Below are 18,128 nucleotides of genomic sequence, written 5' to 3'. Positions count from 1 at the left end.
AGAGAAGCTAAATACAACTGTCATCACCACCATCAATGTCACTATCAGTAACAATAATGATTATTCATTCATTCATTACACATTTTTGTATCCTACCTTTCTTGTCCGGAGATCAAGGCAGTGTACAACAGTCCTGCTAAGGAGACCACTTTTGTTGTCCTCCCACCCTGTGCAAAAATTAAAAATTAAAAAAATGGGAGGCAGTGAATTAAGGTCACCTGTTGAGGTCGTGCCAGAGGAAAGATTGGAGCAGAGATGGCGTGATGTGGCTACTGGTCCCTTAGCCGCCCCACACTAACGCAACACTTCTAGCTGAGCTTCAAACCTTCTCAGCATGTGAATGGGGGAGAGTTTATGAGTAATGAGCAGAAGAACCAGGCAGCAGGATTTTTCCATTTTTCTGTTCCTGGCTTTTGGCCTCAAGAGGCAGGAATAGAAAGTGATTAAAAAGGCAACTTCTGAATAGAGAAAGTGAAGGTAGTGAAAGCAGGACTCCCCCTCAGCATCCTGTACACACACACACACACACACACACACACACACACGTAGGTGATCCTTTGAAGCAAGGCTGACTGCACAATGGAGGGGGGGATGCTGTTGATATTTCAAAGTTTTTTTTCCAGATTTTACCCTGGGGCCCGAAAGTGAAGAATTCCCCTAGGCATGTGTAATCAAGTACAGCAAACCATTAAAGGCTGATAGAAGTGGGGGGGAGGGGCAGTTTCTGGGTTAGAGGGTCTTCTGGGGAAACCTCATTGAGAAATGCAAACAGAGTGCATGTACATCTATTACCATTGGTCCCCACCTACGCAACACTTTGAATGTGCTTGTGAAGGAGGCCACTTTTAAGAACGCCATAGGAAGCTGGGTCAGACCACTGTTCCATCTAGCCCAGTATTGTCCACACTGACCGGCAGGGGCTCTCCAGGGTTTTTAGACAGAGTTTTCTCCCTGCCCTGCCTGGAGATGATGGGGATTGAATTGGGGACCTTCCGCATGCAAGGCAGGTGTTTCCCCAGTTCTCATTGCACAGCGATCCCCTTTGCACAGCTCTGTTCCCATTCTACAGAATGAGGAAACTGAGGCTTGAGCAAAGAGAGGAAAACAGACAGGGAGAGCAATCTTGGGAGAGCACACACGCCTGCTAATTCTAACCATATGAGATGCAGCCTTATCCGGACCAGAGATGGAAGTGTTTGTCTCGCTACTCCAGGAATAAAACACTTGTCTTCCACTGTCAGGGCTCAGGGTCCAAAGTCTCTGAAAACTCCCAGGGCAGAGGGAACTCCCTAATTTTTTACAAATAAAAAAACCCTTCAAGGGATGACATGAATCTCTTCCTTCGAGATCTGGCAGGATGTGAGACACTGCAATAGGACTTTGGTGACTCACCTTGGAGGAAGAGGAGCGGAGTCAGCTGGCAGATCTGTGGCTTATCCCTAAAAACAGACACTTCTCAGCCCCGTGGAGCAAGCAAATCCAGAGAGGTTCAGAGATTACACTGAGGGGTCCTGGACAGTGGTAGCTTCTGCCCCCTAAGACTGATGGAGTGGAAGGCAAGACAGAGGAGCCAGAGGCAATGACCAAGGATGGAGCCACCAATGGATTCTGATTCCCCCTCTCCCCATCCTCCTTAGCAGCCTGCTCAGTTCTAATAAGGAGACTAAGGAGGAGGAAGAAGCTGGCAGCAATGGCCACCCCCTGGGCTGCGTGCAAGTAAGAAGGCCGGCTGGCAATGCCCCATTTGCATTCATCATAGAATCTACCGTTGCAATGCAGGAATCTTAGCTAAAGCACCAGAGACAGATGGCCACCCAACTTCTGCTTAGAAACCCCCAGGGAAGGAGAGTCTACCACCTCCTGAGGGAGACCATGAATCAGCCTTGGCAAAGCATTTTACCATTGCACTGTTGAGAGTGCATTAACTTATGGTCTGTGTGTGTGGTGTGGGAGCTGCACGGTCAGGGAATAAACAAGACTGTCCAGGGTTGTAAAGACTGCAGAGAGAATAATTGGGTGCCCTCTTCCCACCTTGGATCAAATCTATGCTTCCAGGTGTCATAAGGAAGCTGCAGAGATAGTGCAGGATAGTGTGGACCCCGGAAATGATCTCTTTCAGCTTCTGCCTTCTGGAAGAAGGTACAGGGTTATAAAGACTAGGACGAGCCGCCTGAGAAACAGTTTCTATCCAAATGCGCTTTTGGTTTTAAACGCAGTGTACGGAGTCTCTATGGGAGTATATTGTATTTTTAAAATGGGGTATTAGAGTTTTTAGAGGGCTAACCAGGCTGGGATAGCTGGGATAGCAGGCTTGTTGGTTTTGAATGTCTTATGTAGATTTTTTTTTTCAATGTTGTTGTTCTGTATGGGACAATGACAACAAAGATTATCATATTGTATCGTATCGTATCATAACAGGGGATGAGGTGGAAAAGAGAACAGACATGGATGGAAGGAAGTGGGTGGGCATATAAGAACAGTTGGGCTACCCAGCTGCTGGGACAGAATGAACAGAGCACCTGCTTTGCATACATCCCTGCTGGTAGAGCATGAGCCTTTGAATCTCAGGGTTGGGGGTTCGAGCCCCGCGCCGGGCCAAAACATTCCTGCATTGCAGTGGGTTGGACTCAATGACTCTCACGGTCCCTTCCAGCTCTACAATTCTATGATTCAGAAGGTTGCAGGTTCAATCCCCAGCATCTCCATGGAAGGCTGGGAATATCCGGCCTGCAAGTTTGGTGAGCTGCTGCCGGTTAGTGCAGGCAATGACCCGGTGAGTCTGGCGCAATACGAGGCTCCATTGGCACAATACATTCAAAGCAGTATCCTGCTACTCTAAGCAGCTGTGGCTTCCCAGGAAGAGGGGTTGGTTGTTCAACCACTCTGGGAATTGCAGCTCTGGGAAGGAAATAGGGAAGTATCCTCACAACTCTTAGCAAACTGCCACTCCCAGAATCCTTTGGGGGAAGGAGTAACTGTTTAACCCGGCACCGTCCTCCTTGGACTGCGTAGTGCAGGTGGAACCTAAGGCCGTTTCTTATGTCCCTCTGCAATCATAGCTTGCATGGGACTCCCAGCCCAGACTGGGACAAACAGAGTATCCTGAAAGAGGACTCGTTTGGCTGTCTAGAACCAGGGGTAGACTTTGGTAATATGGCACCCTAAACCATGGGTAGGCAAACTAAGGCCCAGGGGCCGGATCCGGCCCAACTGCCTTCTGAATCCGGCCCACGGACAGTCCGGGAATCAGCATGTTTTTACATGAGTAGAATATGTCCTTTTATTTAAAATGCATCTCTGGATTATTTGTGGGGCCTGCCTGGTGTTTTTACATGAGTAGAATGTATGCTTTTATTTAAAATGCATCTCTGGGTTATTTGTGGGGCATAGGAATTTGTTCATCCCCCCCCCCCCAAATACAGTCCAGCCCACCATAAGGTCAGAGGGACAGTGGACCAGCTCCCTGCTGAAGAAGTCTGCTGACCCCTGCCCTAATCACACACCCTTCTTATTTTCACAATTCCCAGGGCTCTTTTTTCAGCGGCAACTCACAGGAACTCACTTCTGGCACCTCTCAGGTCGGCGCCATTGCCATTCTAAGAGAACAAGGGGAGTGTTCATAGTGAGTTCCGGCACCTCTTTTAATAGAAAAATAGCAATGTCAATTCCATTATTATTATTATTATTATTATTATTATGCGCCCTATTGGCCTGGCACACTGTGCAGGGGAACCGCCCGCCCCACCCTAAATGTGGCGCTGCTGGAGCCCTGAACAGCAGCCCTCCAAACTTGAAGTTTTTGTTCCGTCACCCATGTGATTTGCTTATTTCCTACGATGCTGGGTTTCCTTTCTGTTTTGTACCTGCCTTGAAACATCGAGAAGAGGAGGGCTGGAAGAAAATAATCACGCATAGTACACATTCAGGCCCAGTATGGCACAACTCTCACACCCATACAGTGCTCAGCCATGAAGCTCACTATGGGGGCCTAACCTACCTCACAGGGTTGCTGTGAGGATTAAATGGGCGGGGGGAGGTAGAACCACGCAGGCCAGCTTGAGCTCCCTGGAGAAAAAGTGCAATATAAATAAGTAAACAAAATAAGCCAGATGGAGAGAACTGAAAGGAACAGAAAAATGTGTCCCTTCCTTCTGGGCGGCTAGTGGTTCTGGGCCTTGTTCCCAGGGAGAGCCAGGCGGCGGGACTCGCACGTGGAACAGCAGCAAAGCCTCTTCTGAGGGGACGGAGCCAAGTCTGGGAAGCGCTGGCATGCTGTGTGAGGCTTTGCTATACTTTTCAGGTTAGTCACACATTTCCTCTTCCTCTCACTCACGTTTCAAGGATGTCGCTTGGCTCCCAGCCTGCTCCCTCAAAGGCGGGCCTCCTTTTCACATTACCACCAAGAAGCAAGACTTTCAGGAGGAGGAGAGGAGGTCAGGGTGCGGACAAGAGAGAGAGAGAGACAGAGGCGGCTTCAGAGGCAAAGATACTCCTAGCTGTGCAGTGTGTGTGTGTTTTAAAAAACTGCTAGCACGGTTGCAAAGCTAAGCAAGGTCAGGTATGGTTTCAAATTGGATGGGAGACTTCATGTTGAGATGCCTGCATTGCAGGGGGTTGGACTAGATGACCCTCGGGGTCCCTCCAATTATTCTATGTAGTGGTTTTTCTTGCCCCAGAAGGCAGGGGAGCAAGAGGGTAGATTATGGTGAGGACAAACGCATCAGCATGAACAGCAGTTCTTCCACAGTGGAGTCAACGATCTGGTATTCTTTCTGGATGGCCATCCAGTGCTGGGCGGGGGCAGATGGAAAAGTGGGCAGAGCAACAAATGTAAAATGGACCTTTGTACAGAAGGCTAGTTTCTACCCACACTTAAGCTGACACAACCCCTGTCTATCTCCCATCCAGGGAAACAAATAGGTGTTTTCAAAGTTCAAGGGGCACTTTCCAGCCAGGTCAAAGGACTCAGAGAGGGTGAGAAGCAGGGATGGAGAGTGAGGGGTATGGCTGAGGCCTGGGGAGAGTTCAGAGGGACAGATAGAAAGGCTTGGAGCAGCGGCCTTCAGCTGAGATATGACTTTTTTAAAAAGATAATCTTTGATTTTATGATTACATACTATACATATACACATTACTTTACATTTACATTTACTCCTAAGAGTTGACTTCCCTCCTTCCTTCTTCTGGCTTTTTTATGTCATCTCTAAGTTTTTCGCGTTGTCTTTATCGATTTTGTATATTGTTGTTCTTCTTTGAACTTTATCCGTATAATGTTTATATACAAATAAATCTTTCTGTATATAGACGTCTTGTTGTTTGTCTTTATTCATTTACAGATACAATTAGTTACCTTGATTGTTCTTTACATTTTAATTCATATTGTCATTAACATCCAATAAAGTTTATTTTAATTTCCCATTATGAGGTTTATTTCCATTCTACTGATTTCACTATTTCACCTTATCCTATGTATAACATAAAGTTTTCCCATGCAAACTGAGATATGACTTTAGGCACAAGAGAAGCATAGAATTGTAGTGTTGGAAGGGTCCCTGAAGGCCATCTAGTCCAACCCCCTGCAATGCCAGTCATAGAATCATAGAATTGCAAGGTTGTGACGGTTATTCTGTGAGTCTTGGTTTTCCTTCCATTCTGCAAAGAGCCACTACCTGGCAGCAATGTCTTCCTGGGTCAGACCAAAAGTCTATCTGGCCCAGCAATTTTGTGTCTGATAACAGACGGATGGTCCTGGGAAGCTCAGAAGTGGTGTGTAATAGCATCAGCCTCCCCAGTGTTGGTTGGTTGTCCCCAACAATTGGTATTCAATTGGTATTCAATTTGAAGACTTACGGTCTTCAAATAAAAACATCTTGAAGGTCCCAGGCCACAGAGAAGTTAGGCTGGCCTCAACTAGAGCCAGGGCTTTTTCGGCTGTGGCTCCGACCTGGTGGAACACTCTGTCACAAGAGACTAGGGCCCTGCGGGACTTGACATCTTTCCGCAGGGCCTGCAAGACAGAGCTGTTCCGCCAGGCCTTTGGCCAGGGCACAGCCTGACTCCCTCCCTCGGCAATCTTCGCGGAGCTCTGGCCCAATGGTGGCCAGTGGCTTGCTTGAATTTAATTAATTTTATAATGAATGATTTTAGAGTGTTGTTTGTGTTGTACTTTTGTATTGTTTTATTGTTGTTAGCTGCCCTGAGCCCGGCTTCGGCTGGGGAGGGCGGGATATAAATAAAATTTTTTATTATTATTATTATTATTATTATTATTATTATTATTATTATTCAGAGGTAAACTACTCTGAAGATGGAAGTTTGGATCTGCTGTCATGGCCTGACACAATACCTGCTTCTCCTCCTACTCTGTGAAGTCCGTCTGCTGGTTTTCTTTTAAGCCAACCAAGTTGTCTGTCTGTCTTCTGGCAGAGAGTCCCACAAGTTAAGTAGGCATGGTATGGCCTTCCTTGAGACCCTGGGTTGCAGAATAGTATTTGGAAGTATTGGCTTTTTTTAAAAAAAACAACAATTGTGCTGCCATGGATGAGAAAGTCAACTCTGCACGTGCTCAGAGGCAATGCAACATTATCTTTAACATACCACACCCAAGCCATTGTGCTGCATAAAATGTTTGGGTGCTAATCTATGTCCACCTTTCTCCTCAGATTAAGAAAAGAATCACACTCAAGAGCAACTCAGGGCCTTGGTATTGTATCCCTGCTCCCCACAGACCAAGACTTGGCAAAAGGGTCCGTTTAATGAAAAATTCAGATCTGAGAGATCATGGCATTTTAACTTTGCAACAATCCCTCCCCCCCCCCCCGTATATAAAATATTGTTATTTATTGGTACATCCCTCTTGCTTCCTTTGAAATTAACGCTCGCAAATGTACAACCAAGTTAGGGATGAATACATGCTGGTCTGGATAACAAATGGATTAAAATCCTGTTGCAGCAGCAAAGTTCAGTGGGTGATCTGGGGCACTTCTATATCTCTCTGACCCTCTTGTTTTCTGGCAAAATGCCGTCAGAAGGGGGGGGGGGTCAACAGATGCAGGTTTCTTCAGCCCAGTATCACAGCTATTGAGAAAGCAGCACCTGTTGGATTTCTCCCAGACAGGCTGACACTAAGGGAGCAGGAGTGCCAGGACCAAACCCATAATGTCAATTCCCCCCCTTCCTACCTCCTTGGCCATCAGGCGGCTGTTAATGAGTCACTGCCCCAGTTGTGGTTTCTCATCTACTTGGCACCTGAAATCCATCATTCCTCACACCCTGAGTCACCCAAGTTTTGGTGCCAGGACCGGCACCCGCCAATTCCTTCTCTCCTTCCTCTCCCCAAGCCCACCCACTGGCACTGAGGAAAATGGGGCAAAGAGAAGCGAGTCATAGTGCCCCATTATCCCAAAGCCGCTCCCTGGTCTCTATTAAGCCCACCACCCTCTCCTCCAAATGCCCCTTTATTTACTTATTTTTAATGAAGTTTTCATTGTCATCCAAAATAAACGGCAGGATACTTCCTGATGATTACAACTCAGGGGTGTCAGCAAAAGGGGGAAACACTCGTTGACAGATCAGCACAAAGAGCACCTATTAAGAAGACAGAGACCTCAGCTGTTTAGGGGCACACAAGTTCATACAAAAACCCGTTCCTGGACATCCATGGGCTTAATTGCCCTTTTAGAAAACATATGGAAAAAGACAAATTCTATGTCTGGGACAGCTGGTGCTATTTAATTTTCAGCTAAATATCTTTCTAAGAGATCTGTAACAGATCTTTGAAGATAAGTGTGTTATAATTTTCAGTGTGAATTTGTTTTGTCTGAACCTAGGACACTGGTCACCAGGTTATACAGCAGGGGTTCCGTTTCAGTTAAAAGCATCTTCTGACTTTTAGCAACAATAATTAAAATGGTGAGAGTGCCCCTGGGCTTCTGCAGAGTTCCTTTTGTCCTCACCAACGCCCTTCCTCACAGGGAGCATGTTCATGATCCACAAAACCTACCAGTCCTGTTTCCTAACCACTGCTGAGCAAAGTCAAAATACTACCTTGATGTGCAGAGTTATTGGACACAGGAAGCGGCGCTGACCTCAAAAGAAGCACGGCTTCTCTCAAAGAACCCTGGGAATTGTAGTGTTCTTAAGAAACGGATGTTGACACGGTTTCCCTCCTGCTGTTGAACGAGGAACACTCTCAGACCCGTCCAGTCACACTTTCCCGTCACTGACTCCCAATTTCTCACTTACGCGCTAAGGTGGCCGACACACGTTGGGTGTGTTTAAACAGGCGCATCTTTTCTGTACTGGAATAAATGCTGAGCAAAGGAGCACACTCGCCTGGTTATTCGCACGTTCACTAGTGATGCGGATGATGAACTTCGGGTACTTTCGGGTACCTCTAATGCGCCATCAATTAAGGCTGCAGTCCTGTGCGCGATTACTAGGAGTTAAATACGAGATTTGCTGCCAAGGAAACAGGCGTAGGATCGGGGCGTACATTTTAAGTGAACTGCTTTTCAGGGTTGTTGTGAAGTTGGCCGACTATGGCTACAACCCAACACGCAAAACTTACCTGAATTGAATTCAGTGGGGCTTACTTCTGCAAATAAGGGGGTTGCATTGCAGAGGGTTGGACTTGGCCCTTTCCAACTCTGCAATTCTACGATCGGCCCTACACACACTTTCCTGGGAGCAAGACATCACTGAACACAAGGGGGCCGTCTAAGCAAGCAGCCAAGCACGCGGGCTGTGCATCTTTAAATTAACCCTTTGCAGGGCGGTGAAAATTGCAGCGCTGTTGCAGGCACAGGACAGTAACAACGTGTTTGCTCAGAGGTAAATCCCATAAATAAGATCCCATGGGATTTAACTCCCTAGTAGCCGAGTCTAAGGGATTGCAATCTAAAGTTATGAAGTTCAAACGATGCAATTCTAGGCAGGTTCACTCCGAAGTAAGTCCCCCTGGGTTCAAGGAGGCTTACTCCCTGGTAAGCGCTTGCCATCTGTTTTTGGACCCCTGTTAAGAACAGGATGCTGCACAAGGTGGAGCCCCCTCTGGCCTGATCCAGCGTAACGGCTCATGCCAAACTCTGCAAAACAAATGCAGCCTACGCTTTGCTCACGGCGGGACAAATGTCGCGCGCCCCCGGGACCATTTTCACGCCGCCTGCTTGGAGCGGGGCGTGGCCTCTTCCGCCCCCAAGCCCCGCCCCCAAGCGGAGCGGACTCGTAGGAGAGCGCCACGTCGGAAGCGGCCGCGGCCAGAGGGGGAGGGCAGAATCGGAGGCAGCCCCGAAGGCTGGGGGATCCGAGATCGAGCCTACGGGGCAAGCGGGCAGGGGGTAGCCAACTGGGGTTCGACACCAGAGAGGCAATACTAGGGTTGGGGGGGCCGGGGGAAGGCGGTATCGTGTGAAAGGACCAACCCGGGTCCAGGCAAGGGGGAAGGGATTTGAACCTCCAAGGATCCAGCTCGGTTGAAGGCATACAGCAAATCAGGATTCAGGGAACCAGTCTCTCCCCGCCCCTCCACCTTTTTATTTTTTGCACTCTTGTCTGGTTCTTAACCGCGATGTGGGTGCCCGGACTCCTGGGTCCCTTGGCCCTGCTGGCCTTTTCTGCAGGCGGCTGCCAGGGACTGTCCTTCCAGCTTCCGCCGCAGACGCGCAAGTGTCTGAAAGAGGAGCTTCACCGAGATGTGATGGTCACCGGGGAATTCGTGGTCTCGGAAGCCACCGCACCGGGGATCAGGACAGACTTGCGGGTGAGAAGCATGTTGTGCTTTGATCTCCCCACCTCATTTCTTCTGCTGACAAACACTCCCCCCACCCCGGCTCACAAAAATGCCTAAATGGTACAGGAGTCTGTTGCAGCTGCAACCACAAAGTTCATTCTAGACCACGAAAGCTTCTTCATGCAGCAATGAATGCACACTGTACATTTTTAAACCACTGTTGCATCACTTTAGTAATCATGTCGTCCTTCAAAGAATTCTGGGAACTGTTGTTTGTTAAATGTGCTGGGGGGGGAGGTCTCCTGACAACTCTGAGCCCCCTTTTAACAAACTACCGTTCCTAGGAGGAAACCACCACTGTTAAAAGTGGTGTTTAAATGTGTGGTGTGGGTGTTAAGGCTTTGCAAGTGCTGTGAGACTCTTTGTTGTCAAGCTTTTGTTTTGCATTTTGCGCATGCCCAGATACCCGTTGTCTCTGCTAGAGTTGACGCTGGCAGTTGGCCCTTTCTCCTTGCAGGTTACGGACTCCTCTGGCCACCTCTTGTACTCCAGAGATGATGCCAAGAAAGGAAAATTTGCCTTCACCACAGACGACTATGAGATCTATGAGATTTGCTTTGAGAGTCATGGCCAGCCAGGTATGGGGGCGATGGATTCTGCAGGCGGGTTTAAGCTTCAAAAAGTAGCCTCTAATCCCAAATTTGGGTTTGTTTTTGATGTGCCTGCACAGTGAGGAAGGGAAGCACCCTCCATGCTCAGAGGCACGTCTTCTTGAAGCATTCTAGAATAATTTTCATGTTTCACAGCTGATCCCAGACTGGAAAAGTGAGTAGCTCACAATGAGACTTTCTCCCAAACTCACGCCCCTTTTCCCATCCCTTTGTCTCAGATTTGCCTTTAAGCACTATCCCGAACAGAGTCAGACCACTGATTGTCAGTGGCTTTTCAGGCAGGGAGCCTTTCCCAGCCCTACCAGACAGGATTTGAACCTGGGACTTTCTGCTCATAAGGCAGATGCTCCACCACTGAGCTGCAGCCCTAGGTAAGAAATAATTCCATGCAGTGAGTAGGTGAGAGAGGCAGGCCAGAGCTCTGTGACCATCTTCTGCCAGCCCCCAGCATGCTAGTGGCTTTTTGTTAAAGACTTATTTACAAGATTATTTACATTCTTTGCTGAGAGGCATTAATTAATTCTAACACGGGCTTGCCTTTTGTCCCATATTGACTGAAACCGGGTGCAGATTTCCACAGAACCGTTCCATTTTTAAAAAAAACAAAACCATAATCCTTATTCAAATAACATTACTTGAATAAAACAAAACAGCTATAATAGCTGTAATCCCATACAGTAATGGAAGATTTCTTCATTAACTTTTCTCCCCCACCTGCCAGAACTGCAGCACCATAAATTTGCAAGAAATATTATCTTACAAGATCTTTTTAAAAACTGATTTCTTTTTGCTGAGAGGTCAGAACTTGGGAACTCATTTATTCAAGTTTTAACTGTATATTTTAATTGTTGTAACCCGCCCTGGGACCTGATGGTGAAAGGCGGATAATAATAATAATAATAATAATAATAATAATAATAATAATAATTCAAAGAATGGAAATGATGTCTCTATAAAAATCATGATTTTTGGCAACCTCTCTGTGCAGCTGGTTGCAGTGCGTTAACCTCTCACACTTGACTAATTTCCATACCCACACAATCCATTCATTGATTGTAGGGCCTGGCCTAGATTTCTAGGGCTTCACAACTGGAAAAAAACAAAGTCTAAAAAGAGACGGTTACTGGATGCAGAGCTGACCCAGAAGCAGGGACCCTTGAGGCCAGTCTGCATGACATCGAATCACAACATTGCAAACACCTTTTCTGGGTAGGCCTTGAATGAATGAAAAAACCAGAGATTGCTTCCTAACCAGCAGAATTTTCCAGAACAGCAGCAGTGAACCTGTGGCCTAAAGCCTATGAGGCAGTTTGGTTGAAGCCATGCCCACTTGCTTTACACCTGACATCAGATATGACCGCTGGGGAATGTCGGGCCCTCTGGCCAGCCTTGGCCCACCAGTGGATCCAGTTTGACCAACCAGGCCTTTCCTCCCCAAGCTATGCCCCTCCTCCCATCAGCTGATGAGCAGGAGGACAAGGTTTAATCCTGCACTGGCTGTGTGCCCTGCACTAAGGAGGGAATAGGATTGCACCGCAGGATTTAATCTCTGTTCGTCGGATGATCGGTGGAGATTAAGGCCTTCTCCAAAGCTCAGCTCCTGTGAACAGACAAGCGGCAGCAGTTGGGTGAGGGAGAAGCAGGGCTTCTGAGAAGAGCTTCAAGGCAACCTTCGGTCCTGTTTTGGGATCTGCCTTCTCCCAAGTGCTGCTTGAAGCAGTTCACACACTTCTCCCGTGAGTGGTGGGGCGTCACTTGCAGGAGAAGCACAATATAATTTCAGTCTCAGAAGGGTGGAGGAAGAATCTTCCAAAAGCCTTTGTGAACCTCTCCCACTTTAAAATCAAAGTGGAAAAGGTGTTGACTTGTGGACGATCCCACCTACTAGTCAGTCGTAGGATGGATGACCTCTCCCACCTGTCAGATTTGGCTCTGATAAGGATCGGCCCTTGGCACCAAAAAGGTTCCCCAGACCTGGATGAATGGTGTCAAGTGCTGGGCAGGTAAAAGATGGAGCTATCTGCTGAATGTGGGGTTTGCAGCAGATCAGTTGATGGTGCTTAGAAAGGTGGTCCTGTTGCCCATGTGACTGATTTTAGGATGACTTAATCATTATAAGGATCATAGTGATCTTGGGCGAGAAGGAACCCATCCTGAGCTAAGGGAGTTTGGAAGGCACTGGCCGCCATGTTTTTCAAACCAGAAATGCTTCTATTTAGTCCAGTAAAGCAAGCTGTTTTAAATATAAATAGGAAGCTGCTACGCCGCAAACTTAAAAAACCCTATTTTAAAAAAAGTTTTCATTTTTATTTTATTTTGCAAATACAACAAAAGGAAAGGGAAAAATAAAAAATAAAACCTCAACATTGCCAGATGACATTAACGGGGAAAACATATTGATCTTCATTTAAACATATAGATCTATAAAAACAGTCCATATGTCCAAATAGGCCTGTGTTGTGGTTTTTTTAAAAATCCTTCTGTAGTGCAGCCTTTTCCAGCCAGGTGTGATGGACTATAATTTGCCTAAACCAAACCATAAGTTTGGAACAAATGGCGAGTGCCTGGTTGTGGGACGTCTGCTGTACATCATTATTGCCTTAATCCTAACCTTGTCCTCTCAATCTATGCCTACCTTCTCTTCATTTCCCTCACCCCTAATCCCAGGTTCTTTCTTTCCAGGGAATTTCCGGGTCCCTGACCAACTGATCACCCTCAATATCAAGCACGGTGTGGAGGCACGGAATTATGAGGACGTAAGTGCAGCACTTAGGTAAAGGTAAAGGTACCCCTGCCCGTACGGGCCAGTCTTGCCAGACTCTAGGGTTGTGCGCTCATCTCACTCTATATGCCAGGAGCCAGCGCTGTCTGCAGACACTTCCGGGTCACATGGCCAGCGTGACAAGCTGCATCTGGCGAGCCAGCGCAGCACACGGAACGCCGTTTACCTTCCCGCTGGTAAGCGGTCCCTATTTATCTACTTGCACCCAGAGGTGCTTTCGAACTGCTAGGTTGGCAGGTGTTGGGACCGAACGACGGGAGCGCACCCCACCACGGGGATTCGAACCGCCGACCATGCGATCGGCAAGTCCTAGGCTCTGAGGTTTTACCCACAGTGCCACCCACATCCCCCTAAGTGCAGCACTTAGTCTGCTCTGAATAAATATGGCAGGGAGTCCTCCGCGAGGGGGGGGGGAGTTTGTGCCAGTTCCCCCATAGTGTGGACTAGATGCAGCAGGTAAATCTGTGTGCAAACGTTTCCTGCATTCCCCGTAAAAGTGGCTTGATTGTCTCAGGGCGGGGAGCCTGTGAAAAGCTCAAGATTCATCCCACCCCAGAAGTGCTTTGAGCTGTGGGGGTGAGCCTGCAGAACCTCCCTGAGATCGCCAGAAGATCCCTGCAGCTGGATCAGACCAAAGACCCAAGTGGTTGAGCATCTTGTTCTCACAGCGGCCAACCAAACACCTTGCCCCACTGTGGGAGGCAGTGGGGCTCTGCATGCCAGTTGTTGGAAATCACAGGCGGGGAGGATGTTATAGGGGTCAGGTCCTTTAGGGCCTCTGTTTGGCCTCTGTGAGAACAGGATGCTGGGCTAGAAGGACCTGATCCAGCAAAGGTCTTCTTCAGTTTCTTTTATTTGAACTGTTTATATACGGGCCACACCTCATTTACACGTGTCCAGTTGATGTGCAACCACACACACACACACAGCATGTTGAACCCCAAATGACTTTAAAAATGAGCCCAGAAAGGTGCGAAAACAGCACCTAGCAATCCCAGAAGCCTTTGCACCGACCGTTGAGACCTGTGGAGAGTAGGGAGTTTGAGCAAGGAGCTTCGGAGAGAGCAGTTGCGGTGGAGTTTGGCAGATTTGCAGCCGTTCATGCCAGTCTGATGAGTGCTGCTGGTTTTTTTAAGGGTTTTCCAAGGGTTTCCAGAGTTGGTGGCCGTCTCCACTCCCTTTGTGGCCCCAGCTCTCCTTGTGGCATTGTGCTGGCCTTTGGCTCAGCCTGTCCTCCCCTTTCCCTACAGATTGCGAAGGCTGAGAAACTCAAGCCCTTGGAGGTGGACCTTCGTCGGCTTGAGGACCTTTCCGAATCCATTGTCAAGGACTTTGCCTTCATGAAACAACGCGAGGAGGAGATGCGCGATACCAATGGTGAGTGGCGTGAAAGCATGGCGGTTGGAGATCTTGCCCCCTGTCATTCGCTGGAGCCAAGAAAGGCTGCAGTGCGGGCCTCGTCTCTGGCTCTCACCATCTGGTGGCCTCCAGAATGTTGCTGGACTACAACTCCCATCATTCCTTACCACTGGCCATACTAAGGATGCTGGGAGTTGTAGTCCACTGACGTCTGGAGGGCACCATGTTGGCTGTGCCTGCTCTGTTGTTTGTTCTCTCTTCCTTCTCTGGCCTTCGATTGGCTGTTAATGGTGTCCATCAGCCTTGAGGCCTCCAACATCCTATGTTCCTAGCCACCTGGCCAATGGTTGGGGATGGTGGGAGCTGCTGGGAGTTGCAGTCCAAAGAATCTTGGTGGAGGCTGCCTCACAACAACCCTCCAAGGCAGGGTTGTGCTATGACTGGTGACTGGCCCAAGGTCACCCATTAAGCTTTTGCAGGGATTTGAACTCAGGCCTCCTTGGGTATCAAGAGCTACTCCCTGCCCTGTCTACACTGGTGTGACAGTCTTACAAAGAGAAGCTTTCCCTCATTACCTGCCACAAAGTCATAATATATATATATATATATATTGGCAGTGGTGGGGACCTTCTGCATGTAGAGCAAGGCCCCTCCCTAAAATGAAGCCGAACAATAAAATATTAGAAGGTACTAATGTTATTTGTTGCATTTATTATCCTGCCGTTCCTCTGAGGAAGTAATGAGTGGCGTACAAACATACCGCATTTTTCGCTCCATAAGACGCACTTTTTCCCCTCCTAAAAAGTAAGGGGGAATGTGTGTGCGTCTTACGGAGCTAATGAAGGCAGGAGGCTCTGCTCAGCACTCCCTTTAAAGAGCCGCGTGAAGCATGTGTGCGGCTCCTGGGGGCTTTTCCCCAAGGAGGGAGAAGGGCAGCCCTTCGGATCCTTCTCCCACCTTGTGGAAAAGCCCCCAAAAGCCGCACACACGCTCTGGACGACTCTTTAAAGGGAGCACAGCTCTTGGGGGCTTTTCCAGGAGGTGGGGGAAGGGACTGACAGGCTGCCCTTCTCCCACCTCGTGGAAAAGCCCCCAAGAGCCACACACATGCTCTGCGCGGCTCTTTAAAGGGAGCGCTGAGCAGAGCCTCCTGCCTTCATTCGCATCTGGGATGAATACATGCTCTGCTCAGCGCTCCTTTTAAAGAGCCATGCAGAGCATGTGTGTGGCTCTTGGGGGCTTTTCCACGAGGTGGGAGAAGGGACTGACGGGCTGCCCTCTGTCCCTTCCCACACCTCCCAGAAAGCCAACAAGAGCCACTGCGAGCTCTGCTCAGCAGTCCCTTGTAAGGGCTCCCTTTCGTCCCTCATCCCGCGTTGCTGGGAAGCCAGCAGAAGAGGTGCTGCACAGCTATCGCTCTTGCTCTGCTGACTTCAGTGAGAGCTGTGCAGCTTGCTCTGCTGGTTTCTCAGCAAAGCGGGAGGAGGGACGGAAGGGTTTAAAGCAAGAAAAGCGAGAGCCACTTACATGCTCTGTGCAGAATACCGGTATTTTTTTCTTGCTTTCCCCCTCTACAAACTAGGGGCGTCTTATGGAGCGAAAAATACGGTAGTTCTTTTCCCCTCCCCTGTTTATTCCAGCAACAACCCTGTGAGGCGGGTTAGGCTGAGAGACTGTGACTGGCCTGAAATCAGCGTTGTGGCTGAGTGGGGATTTGAACTCTGGTCTCCCAGATCTTAACCACCGCTCCACCCTAGGAGCTCGGAGCTGGATCTGCCACTTGGCCTTGTCTTTCTCTCTTTGCAGAATCCACCAGCGCTCGGGTCTTCTACTTCAGCATTTTCTCCATGCTCTGCCTTGTGGGCCTGGCCACTTGGCAGGTCTTCTACCTCAGACGCTTCTTCAAAGCCAAGAAACTCATCGAGTGATTGAGCTCCGGTTTGGGCACAGGGGGAGAGGCAAGAAGTGGGCGGCCCCCCTTTACTGGACTCCCCTGTCTAGTTTTGCCATGGATCTAGCCTACAACCTGTTAGGTGTGAACCATGCTCAATCTCTCTCCGCTGAATTATTCCACTCCGAAGGTGACTGCATTATTTTTTCCCGGGATTTCCTTGTGGCCAGGACTCTCAGTGGAACCTGACAACTGGACTGGATCTCTTTGCTAGCCAGGAATGGAGCCGCTCATCAGACAAGGCATGGATTCTGGGGAGCAGATTAGAAAACCACTTGCTGTTCCTCCCAAACCGACCATGGTGCTCGTCTGCTCTGCATGGTGGTGGTGCTGGGGATGTGGTGGGGCGGGTGTTATAATTAGACTAGGTAATTTAAGTCCCAACTGCTGAGTGTAATACTTTGGAGGTAATAAATTTTGGTTCCTAGATATTGCTTCTGTTTTGGTGGGTGGGTGAGGGGAGAGTTATGGCAAACAATGCAGGAGGGTCTTGCCTCTCCTTGTCTCATCTGGAGTCAGGAAAAGGGTATTCTACAGGGTCTATGATGTGTGGATTTTGGTAGACTGGATAAAGGCCATAAACACGGCTTTTTTCATATGGAACTCACAGGAACTCAGTTCTGGCACCTCTCAGGTGGGTTCCAGCACCCCTTTTTCTAGAAAAATAGCACAGGCCACAGACAATTTACAGGTGTCACCCCGGTTACGCAGGGCTTAAGTTTCCCAGGTAGCATGTGTGTATGTAAAATTGCAAATAGTGGGGAACAGCATCTATAAAGCCTGTAAATACTCTGGAAACCTTTGAAAAAGCAGCAGCACTCACCAGGCTGGCATGAATGGTGGCTCTCAGTCTTCCGCATCGCTGGAGGAAGATGTGCAGGGATAAGATGCGCAGTGTAAAGGATGAGGGGTCAGCAAACTTTTTCAGCAGGGGGCTGGTCCACTGTCCCTCAGACCTTGTGGGGGGCCAGACTATTTTTTTGGGGGGGATGAACGAATTCCTATGTCCCACAAATAACCCAGAGATGCATTTAAAATAAAAGGACATATTCTACTCATGTAAAAACACCAGGCAGGCCCCACAAATAACCCAGAGATGCATTTTAAATAAAAGGACACATTCTACTCATTTAAAAATACGCTGATTCCCGGACTGTCTGCGGGCCGGATTTAGAAGGCGATTGGGCCAGATTCGGCCCCCGGGCCTTGGTTTGCCTACCCATGGATTAGACTTTGGGTGGGGAGTGTGTTATTGTGGACACCCTTCTGTGGCTTGTGTGGCCAGAGGGAAAAGCAGTAGAGGCAACTCTTTGTAGGTTACCTTTCAGCTGCAGGAACGGCAGAGGGGACCTGCACACACACTGATCTCTCTCCTTCCAGGGAATCTAGGGGCATTATTGCAAATTGAGGATCTCTTTCAGTCAAGCACTTGAGGGTACAGAGGAGGGACGGTGAGGGTATGGTAGGGTATGTCCTGTGAGACAGGGAGGCCAGGAAGACTGAATTTGGCCCCATCCCTGAGGATGATTTGAGAAATCTGGTGGTTGATAGTACTATCAGTGACTACCTGGTGTTATAAAAATGGAACCTCCATATTTAAAGGGAGTTTGGGAACATCTCCAGTTTCTGAGTTTT

At 48.5% G+C, this 18,128-nt stretch overlaps 1 protein-coding gene across 1 annotated transcript; it reads left to right on the top strand.

Annotated features, from left to right (window-relative positions):
• The first annotated feature begins 9,246 nt into the window (after window positions 1-9,246).
• On the top strand, window positions 9,247-16,920 carry LOC128403624 (transmembrane emp24 domain-containing protein 10-like). Its single transcript, XM_053368572.1, has 5 exons — window positions 9,247-9,760; window positions 10,248-10,368; window positions 13,084-13,157; window positions 14,434-14,560; window positions 16,349-16,920. The coding sequence occupies exons 1-5, from the start codon at window positions 9,569-9,571 to the stop codon at window positions 16,468-16,470; spliced, it is 636 nt and encodes a 211-aa protein (XP_053224547.1). The 5' UTR covers window positions 9,247-9,568; the 3' UTR covers window positions 16,471-16,920.
• Window positions 16,921-18,128: the final 1,208 nt, after the last annotated feature.

This window comes from Podarcis raffonei, chromosome 16 (assembly GCF_027172205.1).
Source record: "Podarcis raffonei isolate rPodRaf1 chromosome 16, rPodRaf1.pri, whole genome shotgun sequence".
Classification (NCBI taxonomy): Eukaryota; Metazoa; Chordata; class Lepidosauria; order Squamata; family Lacertidae; genus Podarcis; species Podarcis raffonei.
This window is presented reverse-complemented; position numbering and strand designations above follow the sequence as displayed.